The sequence below is a fragment of the Papio anubis genome, chromosome 6 (genome assembly GCF_008728515.1).
Source record: "Papio anubis isolate 15944 chromosome 6, Panubis1.0, whole genome shotgun sequence".
Classification (NCBI taxonomy): domain Eukaryota; kingdom Metazoa; phylum Chordata; class Mammalia; order Primates; family Cercopithecidae; genus Papio; species Papio anubis.
The window spans coordinates 149,289,508-149,302,259 of NC_044981.1; the positions used below are offsets into that span (position 1 = coordinate 149,289,508).

At 45.4% G+C, this 12,752-nt stretch overlaps 1 protein-coding gene across 2 annotated transcripts; it reads right to left on the reverse strand.

The window, feature by feature from the left end:
- Positions 1 to 427: 427 nt before the first annotated feature.
- Positions 428 to 6,561, reverse strand: MARCKS (myristoylated alanine rich protein kinase C substrate). Of its 2 annotated transcripts, none has more exons than XM_003898290.4 (2): positions 6,059 to 6,561; positions 428 to 4,220 (listed from the first exon to the last, which is right to left on the reverse strand). In XM_003898290.4, exons 1-2 carry the CDS (start codon positions 6,158 to 6,160, stop codon positions 3,324 to 3,326), a joined length of 999 nt encoding a protein of 332 aa, XP_003898339.1. In that variant the 5' UTR covers positions 6,161 to 6,561; the 3' UTR covers positions 428 to 3,323. The 2 variants fall into 2 exon arrangements, with proteins under 2 accessions (XP_003898339.1, XP_009204511.1); XM_009206247.4 differs by lacking the exon at positions 6,059 to 6,561 and adding an exon at positions 4,528 to 4,685.
- Positions 6,562 to 12,752: the final 6,191 nt, after the last annotated feature.

Consider the following 12,752-nt stretch of genomic DNA (forward strand, 5'->3'; position numbering starts at 1 on the left):
AACTTTGGGAGGCTGAGGCAGGAGGATCGTTTGAGGCCAGAGTTCAAGACCAGCCTGGGCAACATAGTAAGGCACCTGCCTATAAATAAATAAACTTTTATATATATATATGGCTGTGAAAAGTACCTTACCCCAAATCCTTAACTTTAGTTGCAAGGTTACATTGTTTATATTTATATAAAAAAACTTGCATTGTTTCTCAAATGTATTATCAAGTTCTAGCATTAAAATTTTTAATTGGCTTGGGGGCATACAACTCACCTTCAGTGGATATAATTTTATATGTTAAGTATAATGCCAAGCATATCATTTAAATCTCTTAAACTGAATGCTTACCTTTAACACCTAAGATTTTAAAATTTTCTCTAGAAATATTTGCATTTAAAAATAAAATTTGTAAAAAAAAATCCTATTTTAGCAGGCTTGATTATATCAACTGGTAAAACTTTATTTTACAAGCAATAGGAATTGGATCAAATGATTATTATAACCCAGGGGAAGTATTTTGTAACCACAGCAAATGCCGTTATACATACTGCCAATACAGATTTAATAGACAATACTGAACTGTACAAGAGTTATTTATTTTTCCTTAATCTCAAAGCTATTTTTAGTAATACAAAAAAGCCATATTAACATTTTTTTTCCGTTAGAAAACATGATGTACAAAACTTTGGATGAAAAGATACGTCAAATTTCATTTAATCGCTTGGAGGAAAATCCACCAACTCCATCAATACCACCCAAAGTGTTTTAGGCAGTGAATAAAATCAAAATAATGCATCTTAATAAATTCCAGCTGTTAAAAGAACAAACTTAGCAATATATAACAGTTTGCTACACAGGATTTTTGACTATTCACTTTGGGAGTTATTTTTAAAAATCCACTTTTTTACTGAGTCCTACTACACACCAGGCACTGTACTTGGCCATCTAGGTAACTAAGAAAAAGTTGGTTAAGATACAGAAGGCTCATAAATCAGTCCTTTGGTTACCAAATTCAATTTTTAACTTTCAAACATCCTCCAAGATCAAGAAAACCTAACTAAAAATACATACCCTTCTAAGTATTATTTGATTTTATTAGTAGCAAGGGTGTTTGGTAAGGTCATGAACCACTATTTTTGATCCATTATTCCAATTAAGAGTGCATGTCAAAAGCTAATTTGTTATTTTTCTAATGAGTTTAAGATTTGGCATTCAGTTGTTACACATGTGGTTCAATGATTTATCATGAACCCTAAACTGCACACTGCTCAAAAACAGCAAAACAGATGCGCATTAAATGAAATAATGGTTTTTAATACATATCTTAAAATTCAGTCAGTTTAGGGTCCAGTGAAGAAAAAGATAACCAGTTACCGGGTGGTAAAGGGCAGAGGAGGTAAACTAGTAAAGATTATTAATATTCAGTGAAGTATTATTGTCTATCTTATCCTTTGAGTAACAAGATGCTAACACACTTGCAAAAAAAAAAAAAAAAAAAAAAAAAAGGCTTAAAACTACGCTAAAGGCCCATGAACTGACATCATCCATTCAACACCATTACTTTTTTACATAAACCTGTTTTCTTAAGGTATAACATATTAAGCAATAATTTGGAAATTAGCCAAGCACTAAGCAATTACAATAGCAGGTAATACACCATCAATTTTTGAAACACATTTGGCCACATTTCATGACCCATCTGCACTATGGATTCTATAGACTCTCACTCAGTGTAAAATTTGTTTCTGGACCTGAATTACAAGAAAATGGCTTTATGAAATTTTCTCATAAGACATTTAAATAGTCTTAGGTTCACACCCCTTTTGTTCTAAATGATTTAATCTGACATGCGATATAACTACAATAAAAATAATTATGTTCAATTCTTAAATGAAAACTAAATGCCAATAAATGGTAACAGATTTGACATGGAATGTTGTAAGATCTTCCTCTACGTAATCTGACACTGCGGATTATGAATTTCAGAGCTTGAAAACTTCAGATTAAGAACCACAAGAAAATTTACTCTTGATGGCATGCAAGATCTTCCAAAAAATTAACCTAAGACCTAGAAGTCTCAGTATTACTAGAACATAAAAAAACACAACAAATTTGTACATTTTATTCACATTTATTTTTCGCTTTTAGTGTGCTCACAGAAAATTAGAACACCTTAAGCAGGAGTTTAATAGCAATTTTTGTAAGCAAAGTTACATTCCATCTCTAAGTCAAATTGGTCAAAGCTTCTCCAGTATTTACAAAACATGATAGACAAGATGCTACACAAAACCATTGCATCTGAAGATTTTTTTTCCTTTATTCTCAAAGACGACTGGAAAAGAAAGCATTATCTGCTGTAATCAAAAACATACCACAGTATAAACAGTAACCATTCCACTTATCACAGCTTGGTTGAGTTTAAAATTTGTGTTTTAAAAGGTCCAAGATGACTGCAGTTTTACAAAAATGGGCAGGGTGGAAAGTTGCAAACTTCATGTGCTTCTGGATATCAAGATTTGTTTTTATACAATAGTCACAGTTAAAAACACCCTGCTGGTAATACATAATTACACTTTATTAAGGTCATAAACCAGCAATAAACAATAAAGCCTATACAACTTGTAGTTCTACTTAATCACTGACTGGTACAGCTAACATGAGATAAGTGAAAAGTTCCTATGGTTTAAATGAACTCCTAAGACTATGATCGTTTTTTTTTTTTTTAATCTGGGTATTGGTGTTTTTTCTTTTTTCCTCTTTCCTTCTTAGTCAAGACTTGTAGTGTTGTAAACCTGCCTCACAAAATACATGGTAATAACTTTTCTTTAAAAAAAAAAAAAAAAAAAGACAGCCTTTACACCATTTCTAGTGGCACATTATTTTGGCAATGTTATGCACCACTTCAATTTCCCCATTGTGACCCCTATCACTTCATTTGATATCCCTTTTTGACCCACCCATCTCCTTCATATATGGGCATGTCCATAGATTGACAAAGAAAGTTTACATTTTTGAATAAAGATGCAAAGTATGCAAAAACATTAATACTGATGCGAAAAAATAAAAAACAAAAGAGAAACAAGGCAGAGGAAGAAGGTGTTTTAAGCTCTCCTCGACCTGTTGGAATGGTGGTTAACAGAATGATTTGAGATGGGATCTGTGGGGGGGGGGGGGAGAAAAAAAAATTTGGTGCTTAAAAAAAGTAAAATAAAAAAAGACATCTTTAAAATCAATCCCTGGTTGTAGACAAGTTCTCCAAAACCAGTACCTGGCACCACTCCAACAAACAAACAGGGGAGAAAAGTTCTTCGATTATCTCACAAAAGCTTGCTCTTTTACTCTGCCGCCTCCGCTGGGGGGGCTTCTGGACTGCACTCGGGCTGGGCCTCCTGTGAGGGGGCTGCGCAGGCTGACGAGGCGGCGGCGACCGCGGGCTCCTCTGCGGGGGCGGCCTCCTGCTCCGGGGGCGCGCCGGGCCCGGCGGCCGAGGGGGCCTCGCAGGCGGCGGCGCTGGCCCCGGCCTCCTCGGCCTTCTTCTCCTCTACCTTGCTGGGCTCCTCGGCGGCCTTGGTCTCGTCGCTGGCGGGTGGCTTCTCTGGCGCGACAGCAGCCTCCTCGGGCTTGGCCTCCTGCGGGTCGCCACCCGCCGCCCCCTCCTCGCCAGCTGCCGCCTCCTCGCCCGGCGCCGCTGCCTGCTCCCCGGAGGCCGCGCCCGCCTCGGCGGCGGCGGCCGCAGCGGCGCCCCCGGCGGCCTCGTCCTTGCCGCCTTCGGCAGCGGGCGCCTCAGCCTCACCGCCTTCTCCAGCCTCCTTCTTGTTCTTCTTGAAGGAGAAGCCGCTCAGCTTGAAAGACTTCTTGAAGGAAAAGCGCTTCTTTTTTTTTTTCGGGGTCTCGTTGCTGGGCGAGGGCGTGGCCCCATCCTCGGCCTTGGGCGAAGACGTCGAGGAGGCGGCCGACGCGGCCTCTCCCTCCGCGGCCGTGGGCGAGCCGGGCTCGGCAGCCTCGCCCTCCGCGGGGGCCTCCTTCTCTACCGGGCTGGCCCCGGCCTCGGGGGCGGCGGCGGCCGGCTCATCTTTCTCGGCTGCGGAGGGCGACGCCGCCCCACTCCCGGCTGCCGCGGGCTCCTCCTTGTCGGCGGCCGGGGCGCTGCCGTTGGCTTGCAGCTCCTCCTTGGCGCCCGACTCGGCGGCCGCGGGCGAAGCGTCGCCGTTTACCTTCACGTGGCCATTCTCCTAAGAGGCAGAGAAAGCGGGAGCGTCACTGAAGCGGCCGGGGCGCCGCCATTCCCGCCCCCAGCCCTGGACCGGGAGGGACCCGCTTCCCGCTAAGGCCCCTGTGGCCATCGAGACCCCACCCCCGCCGTTACGGGGAGGCGCGGGTGGATGCCCAGACGAGAGCCCCACGAACGAGGAAATGGGCACCGCTGCCTGGAGACCCCCCCCAAAACACAACTGTAGCCCCCAAGTAGAACAGTGACCAGCCCGCCATTCAGCAAGTGCCCTAAAGATGAAGTCCAAAACGTAGCAAGCAAAGGCTAACCATGCCAGCCCTCGCCTTATGGGGGGCTTAGGGGAAAAAAGGTGCCAAGGAATAGTTGACACAGCAAACGTCCTTTGGAAGAAGGCACAGAGCCAGAGCTGGTGGTCCGCGCCTACGTTTCACATCCCTCTTTCGCCCTAAATACATAAAGGCCTCTTCAAAAATACCAGGAATTCCCAGGGGGACCACAGCACTCGAGCCAGGAGCCCCTCCCCGCACGGGGCTCTTCGAGGTCCTGCGCCCGCTCAGGGCCTTGGGACCGGCAGGGGGCGCTGTGCCTCCACTGCGCCGCGCTGAGGGCAGGCAGGCGAGGAGGGGCGGAGTCGCGGGGCCACCCCGCCCTGCCCAGCCGGGCCCTGCCCGCAGGCCGAGGCGCCCCCGAGCCTGGATCGCGCAGCTCAGCAGTCCGCAAACAAAGCTCAGGTGGTTTCCTGGCCTCTTGGTCGGTCTGAAACCAACAAGGCAGGGGGGAAACCCATTATTTCTGAGGTCTCGCCTCTGCTTCCACGCCCACCTTCCCCTGTGATTCTGCGAAGCCTGGGCGCTCCTCGGCGGTTCATTTTGCATTTTTAACGGGTTTAAAGCCTCTTGGCAGACTTCGCTTTCCCCGGTAGGTTAGAGCAGGCGAAGCGACACGATCTTTTCTCTAGGAAAAGAGGCGTGGTGGGTGCCCAGTGTTTGCGAAGCAGCCACCCATGGCCGCCCTCTCGGGTCCACCCAACCGTGGCTATCTGCCTGGGTCCGGGCAGCGCCGGGCGGCCCCCCGCGGGTGGTCGAGGCGCCACGCACAAGAACAATCTCGACCCAAACGCACGAACCGCCTCTTTTTGACCATCTGGAAAGGTTCTTAAAGGACCTCCGAGTGTTCCCACCCCACAGATACCATTTAAAAATAAATGGGTGTGTAATTCCACAGACAGTCACGAATAAAGATTTAGGACAGTGGGAAAGCCCCATCAAAAGGTACCGAAGCCCTCTCTCCAACCCCAGCCAACCACCTTTCCAAGAACCCAGGGAACGCCGCCGCGGCATACAATAAGACAGCCCTTCCCTCCTCGCCTTTCTCCACCACCATCCCCACTGCGCCCCCCTTTCCCGACTCCCCCACCCCATACACACAATCACACCACCAGTTCAGAAATCTCAAAGACAATCTAGCTTCGACAACAAACCCGAGAGCCACCCAAACACCATTGTGCCCCCAAACACAAATGCAACCTGGCTGGGGGCGGGGGAGGAGGGCACCTAGCTAGTCACGTTCTGCCAATCTCCAAACCACGCCATTTTAGACGATTTATCACTCCTTTCCTCCCGTCTACTCAAGAATTCTACAGGATTCTAAGGAACCACTCCTTTGGGGGTGGGGGAAGACCCCTGCTATAAAAAAATACACAATTTGGGCTACCCATTCCATTCAACTTTCAGACTAGAATCCAGCCACACTCCTCTCCACGAATGAGCCTTGGGAGCCACCAGGAGGGAAGGAGAGAGAGACACCAAGTAAATGACCACAACCACAGGTAGAATTTACCTGCCCGTTCGCTTTGGAAGGCGACGAGGCCACAGCCGCCTCCCCGGGCCTCTCCGCGGCGGCTTCTCCCTTCGCTGCGGTCTTGGAGAACTGGGCACCCATGCTGGCTTCTTCAACAAAGAAACTCAACAGATCCAAGAGGGGAAACAAAGAGCCTCGGGTTGGTGTAACGACGGGGCGAGCAGCAGCAGCAGCGGCGGCGGCAACAGCGGCAGCGGCACACACACCGGTGGGAGGGGGGTGGGGGTGGTGGAGAAGACAGAACAGAACCGATTAAACACACTCCGGATAAAAAAATTTTAGTCGAAGAGATCAAAAAGCAGCAGCACAGGAGGGAGGGAAAAAGGGTGGAAAAGTCGAGCACAAAAAAAGGAGCCCAAGTGTAGTTCGAAAAAAAAAGAAGTAATAAAAAAATCCCAGATTTGTAGCCGCACTGTAGACAAGAGGAAAATGGAGAAATCTCCCTGGTTGCTAATAAGATGCGGGGTCCAACGCCCAAGTGCACAGATGAATGGGCTCGCGGGCGCTGACGCGGCCCCCGCGCGCGTCGGCCAATCCGCGCGCCGCACACAAAGCAGGGGGCGGGGTCTGCGCGCCTGGTGAACAATGGAGCCGCGCTTTGCAAACGGTTTGAAAATCAGCCTCAGACCGAGAATTAATGTCCTCCAAATAAATAAATCAATTAAAAAATACATGGCACTCGCCTCTCTCTGCTTGAAAATAATAATGCATTTCTTGATTGGCTTGCTTTGTTTGGAATTAATTAACGCGGGAGGGGGGTAGTTGTGCATCGGGGCGGAGAAAGCGTTAACTTGACTCGCATTGACTCTCGTCGGTCTATATCCGTGTGTCTCTCGCCACTCGCTCCCCTCCCCCATCTTTCCGTGTGTTTATGTGTATGTGTGTTTATGCGAGTGTTAAAGACAATGGTCGTGATTTGTGTGTTTGCAGCATGCTTTCTTTCCTTCTTTCTTTTTCCATATTGGCTTTACAGATAATGCGCAGGGTTTGTTTCTTCAACTGCTGCAATGGTTAAATCGTCCCAAATTGAAAGGTATTTAAACCACGAAGATCGAATTTCATCAAGCGAGATCGCAAGTTAGAATTAGGTCTGTAGGCCAGATGTGGAAAATGCAAAAGCGGCAGACAGCGAAGCCACACTCCCTTCCCTCTCCCACGTTGGCATGCAATAAAATATTTTGAGATTGGCCTTGGGCGCTCAACAAATTCCCCCTTCTCTGGCTATTCCCAATTAGTAATAGTTTTTTTCCACAATTCAAAGTGAGAGCCATTTACAGAAGATCGAAACTCTTCGCGTTTTATCACTGTTTGAAATGACATAATTTTCCTCTGTGGTGAAATGAGACACAGCCTCGAGTAGACGAATCCATATTTACAGTTGGGATGTTATTCGCGTCAATATGGATCGTTTTCAGCCTACTGCCAGAATCGAATGGACTCTTTTTGGACGTGTGAGTGTGTGAATGCGCACGCAGGCGAATGTGCTCCTGGAAGGAAGGGAGGCAGCAATGATGACATTCTAAACCGGATTGCAGTTCTAAGGAGAAATGTTCTGCATGTTGAGAGATAGCAAGATCCCTGAGCTCTCCAAGTCTAACTTGGGTTAGAGGAAAAGCTTCTATAATGGTACACAGGATACCTCCATCTGTCACTGCACTCCTTGCCACCGAAGTACCAGACGCTATTTGTGTGTGAGAGACAAGGCACTGACTTAAAGTATGGGGGGTGAGGGGAACCAAGGAAACAGCTTAATAAGCATTTTCTTCCCAAAGTTTTCACTCGTGGCAAAATCAGACCACCTTTTCTCGTTTACATTTGGTGATCCTGCAAGAAATAATCTTTCGCTTATGAAGGCGAGAAGCAGTCGAGGGAATGGTTCATTTCTCCTGGTGCTGGCTCTGAATTCTCAAACAGTTTTATTTTCTGCTCACTGTAGGGAAATAGGTCACACTCTGAGTGAAAAAGACGGTTGGTTCAAGCCAATAACTCTTTGTTCAAGCGTTGCTTTGAAAATCACCAAGCTGAACATTGTTACGTGAAGCTTCGTCTTCTCACTGTTCAGTTCCTTCAGATGCATTATTCGACCACGGTCATATTCCCCAGAGCTGATGTAAAGACGTTTCCGTATAAATGCATCTTGCCAACAAACGTGTTATTACCCTTAAGAGAGCCCGCTGGCCTGGCCCACGACCCCAGCCGCCAGAATGGACGCGAATCCCTTGTATTAGCAGTTCCAACTTGAAAAGCCAACTGGGCTGATCCGACACCACCATCCAGGCGATTCCCAAAAGCCCATTTAAGGCTCTTGATTTCCCCCCACCCCCAACGTGAATCTTGCCCCTTCCTCTGCATCCCCCTCCTATTTTAAATTGGGGTGACTGCTAGCTCGCTTTCGGATTTTCTCCCAGACGCGTCCTTCGCCCTCCATTTGGGGGCTGCTTTTATTGCTCCTTTGTTACCAGGCTGCCGTGTAGCTTTCCCCCCTTTTCTTTCTCGTACGCCTATTTGCCTGGTATCGGCTGGTCTCCCTGGCAACGGCCAAGGAAGATTCGGAACACGGGGCCGGGGGAGGGGGAAGAGGCGGAGCCGGCGCTGGGGGGGTGACGGTGGGCGGTGGGGCGGGGGCTGGGAGTGGTGGAGGGGAGAGGGGCCGAGTGAGAGACTGGGAGACAGACTGCGAAGCAGATGGCCGCACGAGGGGGCGGGGTGAGGGCGGGGAGGGGCGGGGGGACAGCCCTAGCGTCAGGGGCGCGAGGGAGCCAATCAATTCCCGCAGCAGCTCTGGGGCAAAAAAAAAAAAAAAAAAAAAAAGTGTAAACACATAAGTTCCCTCCTCACGAGCGGTCTGAATATCTAGTTTACGGTAGAAAAGATTTTTTTTTTTTTTTTTTTTTTTTTTTTTTTCGCAAGCGCATTCTAAGGTAGCTGGAAAGCCGACGGTCCCCAGCAAGTGGCAGGCGGAGGCTCCTTGGGGGCGCTGCCCGCGGCCGCTGAGGGCTGGGCCACCCTTTCCCCAACCTCCCCCAGCGACTGGCTTCGTCCAAGCAGGGGATTTCTTGAGCTTATGGGGAAGAGGGTCCCGGCGGAGGATGGGTGAGGAAGAACGGGCTGGGAAATGGAAAACGGTTGTTGTTGTTCTTGCAAAACTGTTTAATGACAGGGAAAGAAGGCCAAGAACTTGGAACTGGTAGGGAAGCAGTACAGTACAAGTGTGGCTCCTCAGGAGTTTGGTGTGCTCACACGCAGAGTTAAAGGTTTCAAACAAAGCGCCAAAAATGTTTATAGGAATATGACTAAAGAACCCAAGAGTTCATAGTGAAAATGTAAAACCAGTGTCTGTAACCAAACCAAATTAATAATGTAGGAAGAAACGGTCATTTATTCTTCATTTGTACTTCCCTTTCACCCTGCCCTAACATATTTGCAAGATAATAATAATCTGTGTATAGTTTTCTTTAGAAAAAAGAGCAATTTATTTAAGAGACCTGTTATTTTTCTGTAAAATGTTAGCGTTGGAAAGAATTTTAGAGACCATTCCACAAAATCTTGAGGGCCCAGTGTGTCAAACACAATAATCCAGATCTTGTTTTCATATCATTGAACAAGATAAACTCGGTCTCTGACCTCAGGGGGCTTCCATTTTAGAAGATCATCTACTGAAGTTGAATTGGAGCACCTGGCTTCTCCCTCTCAACGATGAAGAAATAGGCACGGGAGAGTTGCCAGATTCTCAGACGGCAGAGCCACGAATAGAGGTCAGGCCCCTTGATGACTGAGTCCTGGCTTTTTCTACCACTGCCGGTGCTGCTATTTTCCCTTGATGGCACAGATTCACTCAGTAGGTCAGTCATTCATACCTAAAGTATTTATTAAGGTCCTCCTAAGTACGAGGGAAAAGACTTTAGACATCAGCTTACACCAGGGACAAATATGGACATGGTCTTTCCTCTCATGCAGCTTACATTTGTATTATTGTTTCTTACAACTTCTTAACATGTGGAGAAAGAAAGCAAAAACAAGATTAACTGTGTGCTTAAAAAACAACACAAAAGATGACGACGACTTTGTAGATTCCAAATTAAATACGCCTTTTTCACCTGGAAGCATTCATGCATTCACAACATATGCGATCCCACTGTGCAGGCAATGTTCTGCTCCATCCTTCATCTTAGATTTTATGCTACTTGAAATTTAATTCCACAGAAATTGATTAGCTTGCAGTGTGGTGGGGAGGAAAACAGACACAGCCCCTCAATTCATTTGGCAAGTATTTATTGAACTCCTATCATGTAGTAGGCATTTGGGATGTATCAATGAACAAAACAGACAAGAAATCTTTATAAAGCATACATTCTTGGGTGGGGAGAAAAGCACAAGTTGAAAAAATGTAAGCCAGCAAATTATATGAAATGTTAGAAGTCTGTAAGTGTTGTGGGAGGGGCGGAGTGGTGGGGGAAACTAAAGCAAAATAATGGAGATGGGAGTTCAGGGGAGAGTTGAGTTGTAATTCCATATAGGTCGGGAAAGGCCTCATTGAGAAGACAAACCTTGAGCAGATTTGAAGAGGTGAGGAAATTAATAATGCAGATGGCTCACTCAAATGCTTCTAGCCTAACAAGAGAGGGGAGAAACTAGCATGGAACAACAAGATCACAAACTGAAATATAACTTTAAACCATCATATGTACTCTGAACGAAAATAGGGAGTACATTTGACCATTTAAAGTTCTATTTTGTGCTATAAGATAGTATAATTTCATTAGGAGGGTTAAAGAAGGTCTTTTGAAATAAGTGACATTTAAGTGGAAACCTAAAGGAAGAGCAGGCATTAGCCAGGTAAAGAGGTGAAGAGCTGTGTTGAGATGGAGGAAATAGGAAAGCCCATGAGGAGGAAGAGTTCAGCATGGATTTGGGAGGAAGGCAGAGAGATGAGTTAGAGCATATTTTCAGATTCCTATAAAACATCTCAGTAGAAGAGTGAAGTTCACAGATGTGAGTCTGGAGTTCAGACTACGGTTTTGAATGTAAATATTGATTTGTGATCATTCCACATGAAAATATTTTCAGAAGCCAAGTCACAGGAAAATGCAAAAGATACGAGATTACAGAATGATGCCCTGAGTAATTTCTGCTCTCAGAGGATCCATAGAAAAGGAGCCAAGATGGCAAAGAAGACTGAGAAGGAACTCTCAAAGAGTAGACAGAAAGTCGGGAGAGTGTGGGGTCAGGAAAATCAATAAAGACAGTGTTTCAAGGGGGAGTGGTAAGTTTTGTTAAATGCTGTTGAGGGTTCAAATGAAATACTGAGACGTTTCCATTGCATGTTGCAGGACAGAAACGACTGGATACGGGCTCCAGAGCAGTTTTTGTAGTATGTTGAGAGTGGAAGCTGGATTTCATGTGTTTAGGATAAAATGGAACACGAAGAAGATTATGGCGTAGTCACCTCTTTATGAAGCTGGACTCAATAAAGGTTTAGGGAGACAAGGCAGTAGCTGGAGAGGGCTGGGACAGATTGAGCATCCCTGATGGGAAAATCTGAAATCCAAAATCTGAAATTTTTGAGTGTCAATATGACACCACAAGTGGAAAATTCCACACCTGGCCTCATGTGAGGGGTTATGGTAAAAACACACATGCACGACACAAAGTTTATTCAGTGTCTCCAAGGAGAAAAAACATCCCCCCAGCCCCTGTCAGCTGCAATATATGTTTTCTTTGCACGTCCAGATTCCTCCATGCAAGCACACCACAAAGGGTAATAAAGTAGTTCAATGTACACAAATTTTTTTCACGACGTACATAAATTTCAGTGTACACAAATTTTGTTTCATGCACAATATTATCTAAAATATTGTATGAAATATTCAGTTTCTGTTTATAAGGTATATTTGAAACATAAATAAATTTCGTGTTTAGACTTGGGTTCTCATCCCCAAGATATCTCATTATGTATATGAAAACATTCCAAAATTCAAAAAAATCTGAAATCTGAAACACTTCTGGTCCCAAGCGTTTCAGATAAGGAAAGCTGAACCCAGTTAATGTTTTTGGCTTGTGTGGTGCTGTCTTGGATGGAAGGCATCAGAGCACGTTTGACTGATCTGGAAACTAATACAGTAAAAAGGAAAATGAAGATATAAGAGGAAAAGGAATAAAGAATGGAAAAGCATTTCTGAGAAGGCAGGAAGCGATGGGGATACAGGGTACATGCTGAGAAACTGGGTTTTAAAAGATATTCTACTTTTTAAAAAATTCTGTAATGAGAGAAGAAGAGGATGGTGCGAAGATGAGAAAGTTTCCCTCTGATGGTTTCTATTCAGCTAAGAGGAAAGAAGAAAAGGGAGAGTTGCAGTTTGATGACCTTATAGAAGGTGTGAAATAATGAATGGGAGGCATAGGATTGAGATTTTGGGGCATAGTAAGACTTTAGAGCAGTAAGGAGGGCCCATTTGAGGTTGATAAATCTCAAGTATGCTTAATCAATATATCAAATATATCTTTCTACAATCCTCTTTAAGATTACCAGCCATTCACTCCCTCAACAGATGCCCAATTTGTATTATATCTATGCAGTCAATATTCGCACAAAAATAAAATATAGATTAAAATGGCAGTGCTATTACAAAGCACAATGTCAGTTAATCCTATATTATTTCATACAGATACACAT

Coding starts and splice junctions, on each gene's coding strand:
- MARCKS (XM_003898290.4), bottom strand. CDS start 6,160: ATGGGTGCCCAGTTCTCCAAGACCGCAGCGAAGGGAGAAGCCGCCGCG. Junction 4,221..6,058: donor CTTCCAAAGCGAACGGGCAG/GTAAATTCTACC, acceptor TCTGCCTCTTAG/GAGAATGGCCACGTGAAGGT.